This window comes from Chiloscyllium plagiosum, unplaced genomic scaffold, assembly GCF_037043375.1.
Source record: "Chiloscyllium plagiosum isolate Xiang-an unplaced genomic scaffold, Cpla_swu_hap1 HiC_scaffold_8, whole genome shotgun sequence".
NCBI lineage: Eukaryota > Metazoa > Chordata > Chondrichthyes > Orectolobiformes > Hemiscylliidae > Chiloscyllium > Chiloscyllium plagiosum.
In genome coordinates this window covers 53,072,001-53,092,631 of record NW_028270146.1, presented here as the reverse complement: position 1 = coordinate 53,092,631, position 20,631 = coordinate 53,072,001, and the positions used below count along the sequence as shown (strand labels likewise).

General features: G+C 38.5%; 1 protein-coding gene across 3 annotated transcripts in view; it reads right to left on the bottom strand.

Moving 5' to 3' along the window:
• Positions 1–20,631, bottom strand: part of atl1 (atlastin GTPase 1) — a 63,255-nt gene that overhangs the window by 16,956 nt on the left and 25,668 nt on the right. For all 3 annotated transcript variants that reach the window (XM_043697615.2, XM_043697616.2, XM_087989846.1), the window contains 7 exons: positions 11,050–11,184; positions 9,825–9,929; positions 6,991–7,041; positions 6,845–6,901; positions 3,879–3,971; positions 2,072–2,210; positions 1,755–1,882 (listed from right to left, as the gene is read on the bottom strand). In XM_043697615.2, coding sequence (XP_043553550.1) covers positions 1,755–1,882; positions 2,072–2,210; positions 3,879–3,971; positions 6,845–6,901; positions 6,991–7,041; positions 9,825–9,929; positions 11,050–11,184 — 708 coding nt within the window. The remainder of the gene's footprint in view (positions 1–1,754; positions 1,883–2,071; positions 2,211–3,878; positions 3,972–6,844; positions 6,902–6,990; positions 7,042–9,824; positions 9,930–11,049; positions 11,185–20,631) is intronic.

Below are 20,631 nucleotides of genomic sequence, written 5' to 3'. Positions count from 1 at the left end.
TTCCCTTCTTATATCATTGGTTCCAGTGTGGACAATGACCTCTTGCTGGCCCCTCTCCCCCATGAGAACATTCTGCACCCTCTCGGAGACATCCTTGATCCTGGTACCAGGGAAGCAACACACCATTCTACCTCTTTGCTGCTGGCCACAGAAACGTCTGTCTGTACCTCGAACTAGAGAATCCCCTAACATAATTGATCTCTTGGAACCCGACGTACCCCTCATTGCATTAGAGCCAGTCTCAATACCAGAAACTTGGTTGTTCGTGCTTCGTTCCCCTGAGAATCCATCACCCCCTACATTTTCCAAAACAGCATACCTGTTTGAAATGGGTATATCCACAAAAGACTCCTGCACTAGCTGCCTACCTCTTTTACCTTTCCTGGAGTTAACCCAACTATGTGACTCTATCTGAGACTTTCCCCCCTTCCTATAACTGCCATCCATCACATACTGTTGCTGTTGCAAATTCCTCATCGCTTCTAACTGTCTCTCCAATCAATCCATTCAATCTGATAAGATTCGCAGCCAACAGCACTTATGGCAGATATAATCCGCAGTAATCCTTAAACTCCCTTTAAAATCCCACATCTGACAAGAAGTACATATCACTCTATTAAAAGCCAGTTTTGCTCCCTCACAATCTACAGACCCAGAAAATAACACAATCTTATTCCTCTACAAACACTGCCCCATGTTAAATTAATAGTTATGGCTTATATTTTAAGTTTAATCAAGAGACATATCTCCAAAAACATATCATCAAGAAAGAGCCTACTCTACTCACTATTGCAGATTCTCTGTAGGCCACACTTAAAACAACAATTAACTTACAAGATTCTTATCTTAAGCAATAATCAGAGGCCTCTGCCAGATGGACATGTTTGAATGTTGGTTAGATTTGGGCACGTAATGTTCAGTCATGACAATTTTGTGCAATGTCTAGCACCAGTCAATAAAAAGTGAAGACCCACAGTGAATAATGGTTGTTTAGACATGTATTGGAAAGTGTCCAATACCTATGACTATGGACCAGTAAGGAATAAGTAGAAGGATGAAAACTAGCAAAAATAGATAGTTAACTGTTATCCTGGGAGATGACAACTAAATTCAATATTCAAATAGTTTCATTTATTATTGTTACAGAAACCTACTCACTGATCAAACTCTTTGTCAGCAAGATCCTTTACTAATTAAAATTTATTATAATTATTGGTCAGAGTTTTATTTATTTGTCACAGAAGTGCTCTAATGCACACCTCAATAACCTTTTCTGAAGATCAGAGCTCTACGGCCTCTTTATTGATCAGTTCTCAACCTGTCAATTCTAATTTTTCAAATATTTTTTAGGTTCAGCCATGCCCTGGTGGATGAAATATTTTCTCTACATTGTACTTTTGAGGCAGTCACTCGGAAAAGTCCGCAGCATTCTACTTCACTGCACTTCAAATCTCTACTCATATCCATCATCCCTCCTCCCCCCAAGCTCTGAGATCACAAACTACCAATATAGAGTAGTTTGTACTTTGGTTCAATCCCAGTGCAAGTAAAACAACATATTTCCTTGCAAGTTTCTGTAAATGTTTGTGCATAGCATGCAAATGACAACTGTTTGCATAACAAAAAGTGTGTTCTCTGGGGTGGACGTTGTCTACAAAGGAAAGAAAAAAATTAACGTGATCACTAAACTTATGAAAATGGGCTATATTAATAACATACCAAGTTACGACAAAAATCGTCACTTATAACATTACCTTAAAATACTCCACAAGCCCTCGACCTGTTATTTTATTCCCATTGATTTCTTTCAGCTCAAGGTTCTCAGGACACAGTAGCCAAGAAACCAGCACCTTCAGATGTTTTATAAACTCCTCATCTATTTCTAAGCAAAAATACACATACATTCTTTGAGTTTGTTCGAAATCATGAATCTTTATGCAATAACAAATTACTTTTCTACAAATAAATAAATGAATTATTAGAACCCTGTAGTTTTAGATATTAAATACATCAGTGAAGACATTTTTGAAATGGATCTGAAGTAAATGAGCAATGAGTAATGAATGAATACCTTTTAGCCGTCCATCAAAATTGGGATTGGTAGCCACTTTCAAACCAGGGTGTGGCATCAGGAAGCAGGCAATATTTGTAAAACAAGAATAAATATGTTTCCGGACATTCTGTAGTTCTTCATGCTGATTTTCTGAAATCTGGAATAAAGTTTGTATGGGGAAAAGAAATCAAATGTGAAAGGTAAGTAAAATTTGCTCAGTTATCTGGAATTAGCTCAAGTTTTAGGTCCTTGCTTTTAATTCACTGAACAGTAAAATGAAAGAAACAGTTTCTGTCAGTGTTTGAAATGTAGATCCCTTTAAGGGTAAACCAGAACAATTCCAGAGGTGATTGAGAGCAGGACGCCCAAGTTCAAGTCTCATGTGCTCCAAAGATGTGTAATAAAAGCTCTGAACAGGTTGATTTACAGAAAAAGAGCTGAATTTGAAGAGTTCCTCTGCTACAATGGAGTGTCCATTCCTCAGGACCAGGAGGCTTGGGTTCAATTCCTACCTGCTCCAAAGGTAGGCCATAACATCTCTTAGTTGAAAAAGCTGCCACCAACTCAAGTTTGACATATTGCCCTCTCTCTTCCCATCTCCCCTATATTTGTTATTATTTCACTGCCACTGGTGGTCAGTGCTTATTATTTCTTTAGTGAGTAACACAGGTGATTTGGTGGAGGTCTAAGTTAAAATAAAAAAGGAGCTGGGTTCTGGAGGTGCTCTTGTTGTAAGGTGCTATCTCCCCCTCCATCACTTTGATCTAATCCCTCCCTTCTTCTTCATTTTTGTTTTAGTTGCACTTCCCCAGTGACTTGTTAATTGTTAATTTTTAGTTGTTTAATTAAGTGATTTGGTGATGGGTCATCAAAAAAAAACCCAGTTCTTCCTTATGATGGAGTTGTCTTCTGGAGTGAAAAAGGTGAAAACTGAAATTAGTGCAAAACTGAACTATAGACTAACAACAAAATCCTTGTAAACCTTTTGAAGTGTTTACTGCCTAATACAGAATACAGATATCAGTTTGTTTAACAGTTTCAACAGAGAGGAAAAATACAAACAAATCCGTACCAACGTGGATACAAGATAAGAAATAGCAGATCTACTGCTTCATTTGTGTCTGTTTTTTTCTCTTACTTCCTTTGTTCTGTTTCTTTTGAATTCTATGCCTTTGCATTTTCTTTTGGTCGTGACGTTAAGTTGCCTATTCTCCGGTGGTGAGTGACCTGCTGAGTGTTATTAGTAGTTTCTGTTTTGGTTTCCAATCTTCCAGTATCTGATAGACTGCTTGAAGTAATTGATTCTCACTTCAAGGTTGTAAGTTTGCCTAGAAAAGTTCACTTTGATTTATCACATTGCATCGGTTGGCTCCGTTAGGCTGCAAGTTAATCAACTAAAATATCATCCACTACACTGTTCTTACATCTCTCATCATGGAATTTACCATAAAATACATATAGCAGTCAGGAATCCTGTTAGGAAGGGCATTTGGCATTGTTGGTCTATCTACAGCACATGGACTAGTTTAAGAAAGCAGCTCACCACCACTTTCTCAAGGGCTACAAGTGATAGACAATAAATGCTGGCTAGCAACAATATCCAATGAGAGAATGAAAAAAAAATCTGCCTGGTCCATTAGCATCCTTTAGAAATAGAAAAGATACTATCCTCACTTGATCTGGCAATGTAATTGAGTTTAAGGACAGAAGCAACATTTGACATTGTAGTTTTGATTCATCTGTTTTTACTCAGTGGAAACACTACTCCAATTACTATCAGGTTATTTTTAATTGTCTAAATTATAGTTCATTAGATGCCACAAACCTTAAGGCGTTTCTCTAGGAATTTGAAGCCTCCGTCAAGACCGTAGTTGAATTCATATGGAAAACTCCAATCACGGACTAGAAATATAAGTGACTGCATATTAAAAAGAAAATAATCTTTAGTTCAAGAATTGTTTTTCAGGGTTATTGTATTAAATCTATTTTGTTTTAATTTTAAAGCATTTTCAGAAGTTCAAAAGACAGTTATAGTATAAGTTCAATTTTCAACTTTATTTAATTATATTTATTATTCAACAAATAAATAGACACCAAACTAGTGTATACACATCAACATACAGGTCCCCATGTTACAAACGAATTTTGTTTTTAAGTCAGTTCGTAAGTCAAATTTGTATGTAAGTTGGAGCAGTTACATATGATGCACATCTAGCATCAATTTGTCGAATGTTTGTCTTAGTATAGATATAAAAAACATTAAAGAAACATTTCTTAGACTGTTTAGACAGAAAAGAAAACATAATCATTAAAGGTTTACACTCACTCACATTCCAAACAATGTCTAGTATACCAGAAGGGGCCTTAATTAATAATTAAGATAACTTTATTAATTGGGTAATTGGCCTGGTGTTGGAGAGGATGAGCCTGGTGCTGGAGAGTCAGGGATAGATACTGCTACTGGAGAGTCAGTGTCTGCTTCTGCTTCTGGAGAGTGGGGGTTTACTTCTGAAGTCAATTTCTTAAAGTAAACATCAAGGGTGGATTGAGCAGAGCTTCTCTTTTTCTCATTATAAATGGCCTTGGAGCAGCTCAGGTCATCGGTAACTATCTTGTAAACTTTGGTGAACCTCTCTGCATTAGGATCTTGCTCCTCTAACTTTGCCATGCCTATTTCAGTGAGACAAAAGGCTTCAGCTAACTCCTTCGTCAAAAACTTCTTGGGTTCTGGGGTTTCTAGGACCTGGCTTTCTTTCTCAAATACTATCACCTGCTGCTCCAGCTCCATAAGGTCCTTATTGGTCAGTTCTTCAGCATGGGATTCAAGCAAGTCTAAGACATCATCTTCATTGATGTCTAACTGCAGTTGATTATTACCAATATCAACTACAGCTTGCCTGGCTTCAGCGATGTCCTCAGCTGTAAATGCTTTAAAACCATCGGTGAACTGGGGACACAATTTGTTCCAGACTCCTTTCATATTGGTTTTTTTCATTTCCTCCCCAGAGTCTGCAAAGTTTTTGATGCCATCATTAGTGCTGTAATTCCTCCAGAACTCCTTTAAAGTCATTGCATCATCTTGGGTAGCCCTGACTGCTTGTGAGAAGGTCCGGTGTAAATAATAAGCCTTAGAGGAGGCTATGATTCCCTGATCCATTGGCTGTAGTAGTGATGTGGTGTTGGGTGGCAAAAAGATGACCTTTACATTTGGGTGAAAGTCATCTAAAATGCTTGGATGTCCGGGGGAGTTGTCAGGCACAAGGAGAATTTTGAATCTTCTTGGCCAAGTAATAGCATTCAGCAGCAGGAACAAAGAAGTTCAGGAACCAATCTTCAAAGCGAGCTTCCGTCACCCAAGCCTTTTTGTTTGCCTTCCAAATAACCAGAAGAGATGCCTTGATGTTTCGGCTAGGTGCCCTCGGATTCAGGGAGTGATACACAAGCATAGGCTTAAGCTTGCAATCCCCAGGATGTTACCACCAAGCAATAATGTTAGCCTATCCTTGGATGTCTTATGCCCTGGAGCAGTTTTTTTCCAATTTTGAAATGTATGTCCTTTCAAGCATTTTCTTCCAAACAAAAAGCCAGTCTCGTATACATTAAATATTTGCTCAGGCACATAACCTCCCTCCTCAATAATGTTTTTTCAACATTTCAGGAAACTCTCTCACAGCACTTACATCAGCACTTGCTGCTTCACCTTGCACCTTAATATTGTGTAAATTTACCCTCCCTTTGAAACAGTTGAACCGACCTCTACTCGTAACAAATTCTTCATCACAAGCACCTTCACTTGCTGCACGTACAGCTTTTAAGTCATTGAAAAGGCTTTGAGCATTTTCTTGCACTAAGCCAAGACTAATAGGAATATTACGCTAATTCTGATTCTTTAAATTACCAATAGTCTTTCCATTTCAATAATAGAACAACTGCGTTGCTTAATGGTATTTGTCGCTTTAATTGGGAGAGCCTTTTACATGCTCCATTACTCTCCCCTTGCGCTTTATAACTGTCTCAATCATTGATGGACTGTAGCCTAACACTTTTCCAATTTTTGTTGGTATTTCACCTCTCTCTGATCACTTTATTATCTCCAATTTTGTTTCAATCGTGATTGTTTTCCTTTACTTGGATGCATCACCATCAATTGTATCAGATTTACAATTTGAAGCCATGATTACGATGGCATGGCATTGTTCTCGCTCAGGCCGGTGAACCGCTGAAAACATGCAGTATTTTGAGTGTCGCGCAAAGTAGTCCTCCCGTTCATTAGTCCGAACCATTGTATGTAACTTGAATTTTTAAAGTAATAGGCTTTATGGAAGTCAGTTCATAAGTACAAGCGTTCATAAGTCAGGTGTTCATAACCCGGGGACTCCCTGTATTTCATTTCAGCAATATTTAATCAATTGTACACTCCTGCTTTAAAATCAATATATTTATAACAGTAAAGATTTTGCTCTGTAGCCAGTATAGTAGAAGCTGGTTTCATGCTTTTGATTTCCAGCACAGCCTCATGGCTATGTCCTTCCCAATGATATGAAACAGAGGAAACAGCAAATCCTGTCGTACCACTCTTACACATATTCTAATGAGTTGGTACAAAATTAATGTCAGGAAAATCCCACAGCAGCTTTCCAGTTCAGCTGCTCAGCACTGAAATAAAAGGCAAGATGTGTAGACAATGAAATTTTTCTTTTTAAAAGACATTAATAAATAGTGATATTAATTTTAATTGCAGAAACTGATCTTTTGTAATTCTGGCAAGTTTAAGCATTAACTTTTTCTCACCTGGAATGGTTTCTGAAACGTTTCTTCCATAGCTAGACGTCCATATTCAGTGAAGAGCTGAAGGAGATTAAACACCAACACTGAGGTGAACAGATTACCCTAAGTTGATGCTATTACTTATAGACTTTCACTGGTTATTCAATTACCTGTAGATGCTGAAGATCATCCTCTTGAATATTTTGTGACAAGTTATATACCTGGACAAAATGAAATAAGAGTCTTTACAGTTCTGAAAAGTAATACACTTATTGTTTTACTATGGTAAGGATTTTAAAATGATTTTTAACATCAGTTTTAAAGTATCATTGAGATTCAATAAAATGAACAGTGACTGGTTGTTAGCTTAAGATAATTGGATGACTTTAAGCATACTATGTGAATTATAATTATCTGGTGTTAATGAGAATATAAAATGAATTGGCCCTAAAATTAGACAAAACTTGATACGACTCTATTGACTTCCACAGTTGAAGCAGTGAGAGGGACTGCTTTTGACATCAAGGGAGCATTTCACCATCTCTGTATTAAGGAACCCTAGCAAAAGTGATGACAATACGAATTGGTGGGAGCTTTCTGGTTGGTCGTAGCGAACACAAAGGAAGATGGTCATGGTTGGCGCAGCCCCACAGCATTGCTGCAGAGATCCCCCAGGGTACTGTCCTGGCCCCAATCATCTTCAGGTGCTTCATCAATGATATTTTCACTATCATAAGGTGAGGACTGGAGTGGTTAATGCGTGTTCAGTCCTGTTTGCGACTCCTCATATATTAACATATTCCGAAGTTATATTGAACTCAGAATATTGACTTGCAGATGCTGCCAGATCTGCTGAGATTCTCCAACAGGTCTTGTGTCCGCATATGTTGTTTTTATATTACTTATGTTACTTAAGTGGTCCATGCCTGCATGACCTGGATAACTTTCATGTTTAACCAATAATTGGCAAGTAGCATTTATACCAGTCAGGTACCAGGGAAAGACCATCTCCAACAAGAGAGAATCTAAATCTTGCTTTGGCATTCAATTGTATGAACTTTACCAAATTCCCCCACTGGGATTAGCTTTGGTCAAAAACTCAACTGGTGCATATAAATAGTTTGGTTATAAGAGCAGAGCCTTGGAATTCTAAGGTGAGGAACTCATCACCTGACTCCCTAATGCCTGTCCACCTGCAAATTACAAACTGGGAATGTATTAGAATGCTGCCCACTTGTCTGGATGAGTGCAGCTCCAATTACACTAAGGTAACTGAACACCATTCAAGATAAAACAGCCTTCTTGACTGGCACCACAATTAACATCTTTATCATTCACTCCCTCCATCAACTTAAACATTCATTCACCCTACTGGCAGTGCAGAGAGCCAGCAGTGTATACAATCTACAATGAGCTTTGCAATCACTTATGAAACCTCAGATAGCACCTTCCAAACTTATGATCTCTACTACCTAGTAGGACAAGGGTAGCAGACAAGGAATTTCCCTAAAAGCCATGTACCAACCTGACCTGGAACTAAACTAGCATTCCTTTGTTGGCAGTAGGTTGGAGTCCTGGATTTCCCTCCCTAACATCACTGTGGCTGTAACCATATCATAGAACACACAACAGGACTGCAATATAGCTCAATGCCATCTTCTCAAGTTTGTCAGTCAGCAAGGATATTCAGCTGCATAGGTTGTCTGTTTATCAGCAAACATTATATGCCAAGATACATTAGTGAGATAGTCTTGTGCCTAGGAACAGTTTGAGTGTCATGAATTAGGAACTGTGTGCTTACATTAATTTATTACGTATTTCCTCTTCAAGAGATATTTATATTTTATAATATTCACTAATTTCATGAAGCACAGTTGTTCAGACCAAAAGTACAATAATGACATTTAGTTTGCACTTACAAGGATAGAAAAAAGGTTTATTTTGGTTTACAAAACACTTCATACCTTTCAAATATCAAAGTGACTGGTAATAAGTATATATCTGGGTTCACAATTAGAGTTCTACAGATCCCCAAGAGTCCATGAACATTTCAAACGATCCATCAATCCCTTAGAATGACTGAAATAATGCACTCAGCCTTTCAACACTCCTGAGCCAAATGAAATGTTCAACATTAAAACAAAACTGCCAACAATAATTTAATACATCTTTCATTGTATAGAGCCAATAATATAAATTTTTATTTTGTAGCTGTGTGATGTTTGATTCATTACCATTCTATCACAACATCTTTTCTCAGCCCATCCATCTTATTTCTGGATGCCACGGTGAACTATTCTCGAAGTATTAGAATGTGCTGACATAGTGATTTGAAGAGAGGGAAAGCTCTGGGAATTAGACAGTGAGCAGCCAAATGGAGGTGGGAATGGAAGGGTTGGCTTTTGCAAGTACTGGATCTATGGCCCAATATGCGAGTCCCCAGTCCATGGTCAAACAAGTGGAAAGGACACACTGACACTGTCTACCTGTCTGTCAGTGACAATGGCATTTAAGTAGCTACTTGAGACAGGGGGCTTGCAAATCTGGTGATGGTGCCAAGATCTTCTCAGACAGGATCCCCTGGTGAGCTCAAAGTATGGCAGTGGCCTCCAAGCAGCATATACATTTTAAGGCCATACGTTTTCTGTCGCCAAAGTTTAATGTAGTTAACACAACTATCTTGTTTTATTTGGAATTTTACATGTTTAATGCTTGGAAGGATTTGACCACCTCTGTTCTGAGGAGGACTAAATTAATTTTCTTGTAGCTGTTTATTTAAGTTCCAGTCTGCCCCCTGAAAATGTGGAAAATTAACTTAGTTAAAGGAACGCAATGATTTTCACAGATACGGCAATAAAGCCAATGAACAGAAGTATGATGCTACAAGGTGTTCTCACAATTATGTCAACATTGATGCTGCTGCTGGTTTCTTGTTACTTTTCTCAGTTTTTGAGACCATTTCAAAAAGATCACGACTCAAAATTTCAGAAGCAAATTCTCCTACCTGCATTGAACTTATCATGGTGCTAAGTGCAAATACTGTAGCAGAATCTCTAAGAGTTGACTGACTGTCAAATGTCCCTTGCGTGTCCATCAATAGTACTGCAACCTGCAAATGAAATGCATTTGTTCATAACCTTTCAAAAGCAGGCAAGTGACAATATTACATTATTACCTATAACATGGTGAAGAAAAAGGAAAAGATCTCAAAAGATGAATGGGAACAATAACAAAGATGATTCAACTAGTCCCTCTGATTCGAAAAGGTAAATGGAAATATAACGGTTACACTTCAAAGAAACTGACATTAATAATGAATATATCATCCCAAACAATTAATTATGTCTCTGTTTATATAGAATATACTTTGCATCCCAACACTTTCTTTTCAAAAACCAAAAATAATGCAATTACAAATACTTATTTCTCTTCTGTATATTGATTGCTCTTAAGATCTGCAATCGGAATAAGATCAATAATTACTGGACATTTACAGCAGGATGTTGAAGAGTGTGGTGCTGGAAAAACACAGTAGGTCAGGCAGCATGTGAGGAGCACAGGAGAATCAACATTTCAAGCATAAGCCCTTCATCATTCCTGATGAAGGGCTTATGCTTGAGATGTCAATACTCCTCCTCTTTGGATGCTGCCCGACTGGCTGTGCTTTTCTAGCACCACACTCTTCGATCTGATCTCCAGCATCTGCAGTCCTCACTTTCTCCTAGTTGATGGTCAGTGTATGAAAATGACATTTACTCAAAACTCTAAATTAGAACTCTTCTATTCCACTCAACATATGAAGCTATCTTTCCAGGTCATGATCAGCCAAGCATCTCCAACCATTTTTGTTTTACTTTTATGTCTAATTTTCACTGTTCACAGCTTATATTCTCTATAAAGTTGAAATTTAATGATCTATAAACAAGCTTAGAAGTCACACTCCAACAGATTTATTTAAAATCACAAGTTTTTAGAGTGCTGCTCTTTTGTCAGGTGACAAGATGCTCTTGAATCAGACTTTTTTCCAAGTAAGTGAAGCATTACTTTATCAGTGAGGCAAGGCGATTTGAAAATGAACACACTTTCAAAAACCAACACACAAACTGATACTATAGAGGGATGGGAACAAAGCCTGTGCGCAGCTTAGAGACCAGTAGAGAGTGGGTTAAAAGATTTGCTTCTTTGCTGTAAATTCAATGTAACTCGTCATCTTGGTTTTACGCTCTCACCTTTTCTCCATTAGGCTTGTCCACCAGAAACACTTCACTCCATATCTGAATCCCAGTAGTTTCACGCTCTGAACCTCCACGCCAAGAGAAACCAGTCAAAGGCTCATCATCCTGACCTAACCAAGTATTGTGATCCTAAATAAAAGAAGTAAATAATTTAAAGAATTTGATGTAACATGTACATAAAAATACCATGTAACATTTTGTATTCTTGACAATGTTAAGAAAATTTTAGTCAATGCAGATGACTCTTTAATTTGACAATATTGCAGAATCACAGATTGTTCCAGTGCACAAGTAGCCATTTAGCCCAGCATGCCTGCAAAGGGTCTTCAAACGAGCAGCATTACCTAATGCCAATCTTCTGCTTTCTCCCCGTACACTTGTACAAGATATTGCACAAGTAATCATCCAATGCCCTCCCGAATCTTAACTTGAATCTGCTCCCACCAAAAATCTATGTAATGCATTCCATACCCTAACTACTCACTGTATGGAAAGGGTTTTCTTCACAATGCCCTTGCTTCTCTTGTACATCACTTTAAACCTATGCTCTCATTCTTGGTCCTTTTGCGAACAAGAATAACGAGATATAAGGCTGAGCAGCTGGATATAAAGGGTGAAGGGAGCTTAAGATTAAGTAATGCAAAACCAGGAGGCTCAAGTCCCAACCGCTCCAGGGTAGTTTATGACATCTATGAAGAGGGTTGATTAAAAATATTTAAGACTGTGTAATTAATAAATGCTATCTGCAAAGAGTTTTGTTTTCTGTCTTACAGATTGACTAAGATGCAAAGTGACAATGGTAGCAGAGAATGGTTATCTAAAGGTAAAGACCTGAAGCCAGAAGATTGTATTTGGAGTTACTTTGGAGAAGAATTGCTAAAACCAAGTGCAATGTATCACAATATGACTTCCTATTAATGTTTTATGAGGCTGAACTTGGAGTGGATATGTGGACACAGGTTACATCTTTATTTTAAAAAAGGTATAGCCCTGTCACTCTCATATCATACTGGAGCAAGATCAGGTATAAAGCACTCAGAGCTAAAGACACAACAATTAAATATTGAAAAAGGTTTGGAAATTCTACTAAAATTAATGGATGAAGTTAATAACATGACCTCTGAAATATATATGAGGCATGGTCAGACTTTGGTAAATTTAGAAAACAGAATATTCTATCGAAGATCATAATACATACATATGTACATTTTTGTATATGTATATATAAATTCTACTTGGAGACAATACTCAATGTTTATGAGCTTATGCCTGAAGCTTAGCAATCAAAATTTGGGACAAGAAAGAAATTTAATCAGACATTTGTGGAATTTGCAAGGAAGAAAGAAAATACTTTGGGGTTAGTAGTTTACATCACTTAAATTACAGAAAAAAACTGACAAAGCAAGGTAAATAATGATCATGAAAGAATTTAAAAATAGCATTCCTGTAAATTTAAAGACTTCTTTAGACATTTGTCATGTGTTTAAGATCAGAGAAGTAGTAGTTCTGGCAGATACCGAGGATAACTCCGATGGACAATTTACAGGTAGTACAAGTAGTAACATGGAAATCCATAAGTAAATTGGAAGAATAGAAAGTCTATGAACCTAAGTAGTACCAGTTTTAGAGAACAAAGATAAGGACACTAAAGTAATAAACCAGGAAAGTTTGAACCAAAAGAAATAAAGTAATATCTTTGCACTGAAAGAGGACTTGACAAACCAAAACCATTTTCTGGAAGCGAATATAAGACTTTTGCAGGAGTAGGAATATCTTTAGAAAGGGGCATTGGGGAAGCAAGTAAATGTTAAAACTGCAGAGGTAGTACAAAGTGAACATGTTTCCATGGAATGTACAAAGAAGGAAAAAAATGCTTCAGGGTGGATCTTAATTTTTTTTAATATTAATAAGAAGAATCAGACCATTAGAGGTTCTGATTATACCTCCTCTTTTGAGATGAAATAAAGAAACAACCTGATAAATATATGAGATGCTTCATAAAATCCTAATGGACCGACTAAATTGTTAATTAACGTCTGCCCTTGTGTGGGCAGGACATGTGAAGAACTCATTTCAAATGGTTGGGGGCTACATCAAATATTTTTTGGAGAAATCCAAAAATCCTTTGGTAATGAATGATCATCCCCAGCTTGGGAAGAGATTATAATTAGTTCTTTGAGAGCACCTGACTGCCTTGCACACAGGGAGAAAGACATTCATTGTGGCTAAAGTTTCAGATAGAAGTTGGTGAGTCTTATGGTGTAATTATAACACTATGAGAAATAAATGTTTATCCAGGGGACATGCTACATACAGTCATAGAGTCGTAGAGATGTAAAGCATGGAAACAGATCAGTCCAACTCATCCATGCCGACTAGATATCCTAAATTAATCTAGTCCCATTTGCCAGCACTTGTCCCATATCCCTCTTTGAAAAATGTTGCAGGGAGACTTGGATAAACTGCAGAATTGGGCTGAAAGGTGGCATATGGAGTTCAATGCAGATAAATGTGAGGTGATTCACTTTGGAAAGAATAACAGGAAGGCAGAATACGGGGTCAATGGAAAGATTCTTGGTAGTGTGGATGTGCGGAGGGATCTTGGTGTCCATGTACATAGATCCCTGAAAGTTGCCAACCAGGTTGATAGCGCTGTTAAGAAGGCATATGGTGTGTTGGTTTTATTGGTAGAGGGATTGAGTTTTGAAGCTGTGATGTCATGCTGCAACTGTCCAAAATGCTAGTGCGGCCTCACTTGTGGAGTATTGTGTGCAGTTCTGGTCGCCTCATTACAGGAAGGATGTGGAAGCATTGGAAAAGGTGCAGAGGAGATTTACCAGGATGTTGCTTGATCTGGAGTGAAGGTCTTATGAGGAAAGGCTAAGGGACTTGGGTCTGTTCTCATTGGAGGGAAGGCGACTAAGAGGGGATACAATAGAGACATACAAGATGATCAGAGGATTAGATAGGGTGGACAGTGAGAATCTTTTTCCTAGGATGATGACATCTGCTTGTACGAGAGGGCATAGCTACAAACTGAGGGGTGATAGATTTAAGACAGATGTCAGAGGCAGGTTCTTTATTCATACAGTGGTAAGGGCATGGAATGCTCTGCCTGCCAATGTAGTTAATTCAGCCACATTAGGGGCATTTAAACAGTCCTTGGATAAGCATATGGATGATGATGGGATAGTTAGGGTGATGGGAAAGCGTTAACTCAAAATCATGAGAGAAATAAGGATACTATTTCTAAAGTCATTGAGACAGTAACATTGCATCAAAAATGAAAATGGAGTTTAATAACCATTTCCCATTACTAAAGTGAGAGTCAAAAAGAGAATAGTCAAGCAAATACAAATTTAACCACGTTGTAGAAAATAAATTTTTTTTAAATTTTAAAAGGTGTTGTGTTCCAGATGCAATTCGCTTGGTCAAATTATCAGGCTTCAAATAAAGCACATTTTATTTTTACACTAAGTTAAAATATAGACAAAATAACAATAAAAGAAAAGAATTGATTTAACTGTAGCGCTATCAAAATGGTGAAAATAACATTAATAAACTACTGTTAATTAAAAATTGCAATATAATAGTATCCCATAAACCTACACTTGGCAACAGGCAAATTCAGTAAAATAGATTGTCCCACATGCAATTCTAGCAGCAGGGAAAAAAAAACTCAATTTTTAGCTGTGGGAGAGGAATAAGAGCTTCTACATCCAGCTTCAAGAACCCAGCAACCGCTACTGAAGGCTAAAACTTGAAAAAAAATCCTGGTTCTGTGAGAGCTTGACCTCACCCATTCAGACTGCATCTATTATTTCAACTTTAAAAAAAACCCAAGGCATCACAACCTGTTTACTTTATTGCCTTTGGAACAGACTGCTCTGTCACCTCCGTCTCAACCTTTCTTCATAGAAAAAAAAAGGACAAAATGCATCATTACATAATTTAGTAACAAATTTTCTGAACTATTATGCTCTACTCTCTTTGAAGTAGTTTAGGATTAATATTACTGCTGTAATGTTAACCCTGATGTTCAAGTGCGTAATTACTGTTCTATTCGTAATTGCGACACCATAGCATATAAACAGTAATCAACAAAATTGTTTGGTTTTAGTGAAACAGCATTAGATTTTGTCCAAAAGCCAACCTTTTCTCTTTGCAGCAAGTTTTGAATAGTATTTAATGAAACTGCTGTAAACACTTGTTCAAATTTTATTTGATGAAATGGTCCGTTCATATCAAATGTTTTATCGTAATTCCTTCATACAGAGGTGATGTTATTGCAATGTGTTATTTACATTTAATCCAGAAATATAAGTGAAGTTGTTAATACGCCAAACAACATTCCAAAGGGCTTGACAAACAGGCCGAGAACCTAATGCAGCTTTCTGCAAAAACAAATTTGTTTAGTTTGCAGTCATTGAGGTAAGGGGTAGAAAAATCAGACGGGGTCTTATTTCTGATTGTTGTCAAGTGCTTCATCTATAAAATGAACATGTAAATACTGGATGGGCTGGGCTGTGACACACCCATTAAAAACAGGCTGAAAGTAATTACTGTCTCGACAAATTAAAGTTAGCTATGAACAAATGATGTGCCACCACCCAAAGTATCAATGCTTTCAAAAAAAGAAACAAACTTGGAGAATGGAAAAAAAACATACTCCTCTTCTTGAGTTCTTTGAATGCAGGTTGATCCACAGCACTGTAATTTTGATCATAGGTATGGCAATCTACTCCAACCAGAATGGTGATTGAACACAGTGCTGTTGGCACCAATCTGATCCATTCTACCCCTCCAGCCACTGACAACCAAGGACTCTAGGTTGCTGTGGCAACATACATTTTGTGCATATGTTGTAATCTGGAGCTATGCATAGTGATGTCAGAGGTTTTCCTTTTCCTATCCTTTTATCAGCTATGCAGAAATACTATTGGTAGGTTAAGTATAAGGTACATAGTTATGTGAAAGTTTGGATTGTAATCATTTTGTGATTTACTGTTTCTGTGGGAATCTATCCAATTCAATTCATCCATACAGGATGTACTATGTGATCAATCAGCCCGAATAAACATAGTCATAAAAAGGAACACTCATTCCCAAGGAGACCAGAAGAACAAAAGGCCAGATTTTCTGACTGCATGCACATTCAACTCGAAGTTAGACCACATAGAGAAAACATCAGGACAGGAGCAGTCATTTAGATCCTCCAGCTCCTGTCCAACCTAAAACACGTTTCTTCTAATTCTTACCTTTCTAATTTTCTAATCAACTTACTCAGAGATATTATTACACACCTCTGGAGCAAGTAGGACTTGAACCCAGGTCTCCTAGCTCAGAGGACCACTGTGCCACAAAAACCCTACACTGTAATTATTTCCTTTAGGTCAGCCTCATTAGCATGCTGAACAGGTTCTCAGAACTGGAAACACCTGTGATTAGTCATAGAGATCTACAGCACAGAAAAAAGGCCATTTGGCCCTTCGCATCTGTGCCAGTAAAGAAATATGGAAGATATAGACTGTAGGGAAATAGATGGTGACATCTTGCAAAATGTCCAGATTACAGAGGAGGAAGTGCTGGATGTTTTGAAACGGTTAAAGGTGGATAAATCCCAGGGGCCTGATCAGGTGTACCTGAGAACTCTGTGGGAAGCTAGAGAAGTGAGTACTGGGCCTCTTGCTGAGATATTTGTATCATGGATAGTCACAGGTGAGGTGCCGGAAGACTGGAGGTTGGCAAACGTGATGCCACTGTTTAAGAAGGGCGGTAAAGACAAGCCAGGGAACTATAGACCGGTGAGCCTGACCTCGGTGGTGGGCAAATCGTTGGAGGGAATCCTGAGGATTAGGATGTACATGTGTTTGGAAAGGCAAGGACTGATTCGGGATAGTCAACATGGCTTTGTGCGTGGGAAATCATGTCTCACAAACTTGAATGAGTTTTTTGAAAAAGTAACAAAGAAGATTGATGAGGGCAGAGCAGTAGATGTGGCCTATATGGTCTTCAGCAAGGCTTTCAACAAGATTCCCCCATGGGAGACTGATTAGCAAGGTTAGATCTCATGGAATACAGGGAGAACTAGTCATTTGGATACAGAACTAGCTCAAAGGTAGAAGACAGAGGGTGGTAGTGGAGGGTTATTTTTCAGACTGGAGGCCTGTGACCAGTGGAGTGCCACAAGGATCGGTGCTGGGCCCTCTACTTTTTGTCATTTACATAAATGATTTGGATGCGAGCATAAGAGGTACAGTTAGTAAGTTTGCAGATGACACCAAAATTGCAGGTGTAGTGCACAGCGAAGAGGGTTACCTCAGATTACAACAGGATCTGGACCAGACGGGCCAGTGGGCTGAGAAGTGGCAGATGGAGTTTAATTCAGATAAATGTGAGGTGCTGCATTTTGGGAAAGCAAATCTTAGCAGGACTTATACACTTAATGGTAAGGTCCTAGGGAGTGTTGCTGAACAAAGAGACCTTGGAGTGCAGGTTCATAGCTCCTTGAAAGTGGAGTCGCAGGTAGATAGGATAGCGAAGAAGGCATTTGGTATGCTTTCCTTTATTGGTCAGAGTATTGAATACAGGAGTTGGGAGGTCATGTTGCAGCTGTACAGGACATTGGTTAGGCCACTGTTGGAATACTGCGTGCAATTCTGGTCTCCTTCCTATCGGAAAGATGTTGTGAAAATTGAAAAGGTTCAGAAAAGATTTACAAGGATGTTGCCAGAGTTGGAGGATGAGCTACAGGGAGAGGCTGAACAGGCTGGGGCTGTTTTCCGTGGAGTGTCGGAGGCTGAGGGGTGACCTTATAGAGGCTTACAAAATTATGAGGGGCATGGATAGGATAAATAGACAAAGTCTTTTCCCTGTGGTCGGGGAGTCCAGAACTAGAGGGCATAGGTTTAAGGTGAGAGGGGAAAGATAAAAGAGACCTAAGCGGCAACTTTTTCACGCCGAGGGTGGTACGTGTATGGAGTGAGCTGCCAGAGGATGTGGTGGAGGCTGGTACAATTGCAACATTTAAGAGGCATTTGGATGGGTATATGAATAGGAAGAGTTTGGAGGTATATGGGCCGGGTGCTGGCAGGTGGGACTAGATTGGGTTGGGAAATCTGGTCGGCATGGACGGGTTGGACCGAAGGGTCTGTTTCCATGCTGTACATCTCTATGGCTCTATAACCACCCAACTATTCTAATCCCATTTTCTAGCAAAATGTAGCATTCATAGTACAAGATGGAAAATTAGGTGTTGCTGCAGAGTTTAAATCCAGCAGCACTGTAAAGGGGTAGTTTATGCAAGCAAGAAACTTTTTCTTTGCTAAATTCACAATATCTGAAATTAGTTCAGCAGTGAAAAGAACATTCTGTTTTTCTCTGGTGCACTGAAATAAATTCTGCCACAGGGGCTGAAGCATAGAGAAATCTCGATTTAGAAAGGAGCATTCAACCAATACATAATCTTTACAATGCAAAGGCAGGAAGTAGCTAGCAGCAAAATAACATGGTAACTGTATCAAGAGATTTAATGCAACATTGGAAGAAATTTACCAGTTTCACCAAGTTAGCTATGTGGAAGAGACTTACTATTTTCCAGTGATCCAGTGTACTATGCATGTATACAGTTATACTTAGCTCCTCTTCACAATATCTTCAAATACTTTAAAGCTTGTCATAAGTCTCCACTATGCCATACTGTTACCTTGTGGGATTGTTCTATTACTAGAGTTCTTGCATGTTTCAGTTGCAAGATACTATTTCCAAGTAATATAGCTAAATGATACATAAGGTAGCAGTCCACCCACTACCCTCAAATCGTTCTCTACACCGTTGATACTCAGTATCAACAGTATCTACAAGATGCAATGCAACTACTCATCAAGGCTCCTTCCAATAGTACCTTCCAAACCCACAACTTCGAACGCCTAGAAAGGCAAGAGCAACAGCTGCATGGGAACATAACCAACTTCAAAATCCCCTCCAGGCCACACATCATCCTGATGTGGAAACAGATTGATGATCCTTCAACATTGCAAGGTCAAAATCGTGGAACTTCTTCACAAATAGCACTATGGGTGAAGTTATATCGAAACACAGAAGATAGGAGCAGGAGTAGGCCATTTGACCTCTCAAGTTTGCTCCAGCATTCAATACGATATACCACAAGAGCAGCAGTTGAACAAGGCAGCACACTATCACCAGGGCAATAAATAACCAGCCAGATATGTAACACTTTGAAAAAAGCAATCTCTCTCCTCATTCTAGCCCTAATGCTGCTTGTAGAAGACAACACATAGCAATGGGATGAAAAAAAATGCACAAGAGTAAATCCCATTAACCTTCATTTGAGTGTCACAAAGGAGGCTAGAAGTAAGGTAACTGCCCGCAGCTTAGGACTTTTGTTCAATATTGTTTTCTTTATCCCTAAAGGCTAAATCTCTTTCCAACTGTAATATTTCCCTTAATCAAAACTGATTTATACATTATGTATACATTTTTACATTTTATGCACACTCTTTATACATTTCTACAAGTGCAATCCAAATCTAACATGGACCTCCTTATTTATTTCTAATGATTTAATTTTCTAATTCTAACTATGCCAGCAAATTATTTTTATTTCTAACCTTTATGGTCTCTGCCAGTCATTACTGCAACCTATTTCTCTGTACCAACATAAGGAATGCCCAACTTCAAAAACATTGTTGCAAGGTAGATAATTATACAATTGTTCAGGACAGCAACAAATCCACATCCTTCTGCTCACCATCTCCATTGTCTCAAATTCATAACTAGACTACTATTGCAACAATAATTCACGTATCTCAGCTGCCCAATCACTGCACACAAACAGAATACACAGTTTCAGGTTTAAATTTGTAATGTACTAAGCGTACACACAGCAAGCAGTCCTGTCAAGCATCAGAATTGGCTTTAGAAAGTATTGCACAATATTATAGGCATGATACACTGAAATTGCATGAAATGCATCCTTGAATTAAGTCAGTATATTTTTTATTTGCTCATGGAGTATGAATGTCACTGGCCAGTCCAGCAATTATTGCCTGCCTCTAGCTGCCTTTAAAAAGATAATAGTTGCCTTCTTGAACTGCTGCTGTCCATGTGCTGTAGGTAGATCCACAATGCTTTTATGGAGAGAGTTACAGGATTTTGTCCCAATTGCTTTAAAGGAACGGCAATATATTTCTACGTCAGGATGATGAGTGGCTTGGAGGAGGACTTGCAGGTGGTGATGTTCCGAAGTACCTACTGCTCTTATCCTTCTATGTGGTAGTGGCTGTGGGTTTGGAAGGTTCTGTCTAAGGATCTTTGGTGAATTAGGGTGTACAATGGGAATTACAAGGCTGATAACCTGAGATACTCCATAACAAGGTTCTCAAAAAGGCTGGAGTGGCATAAGCTATTAAAGACTAAGGCTAACAGATAGTTCTGTAGGAACATAAGCATATAACTTTGGGGCGGCACGGTGGCACAATGGTTAGCACTGCTGCCTCACAGCGCCAGAGACCCGGGTTCAATTCCTGCCTCAGGCAACTGACTGTGTGGAGTTTG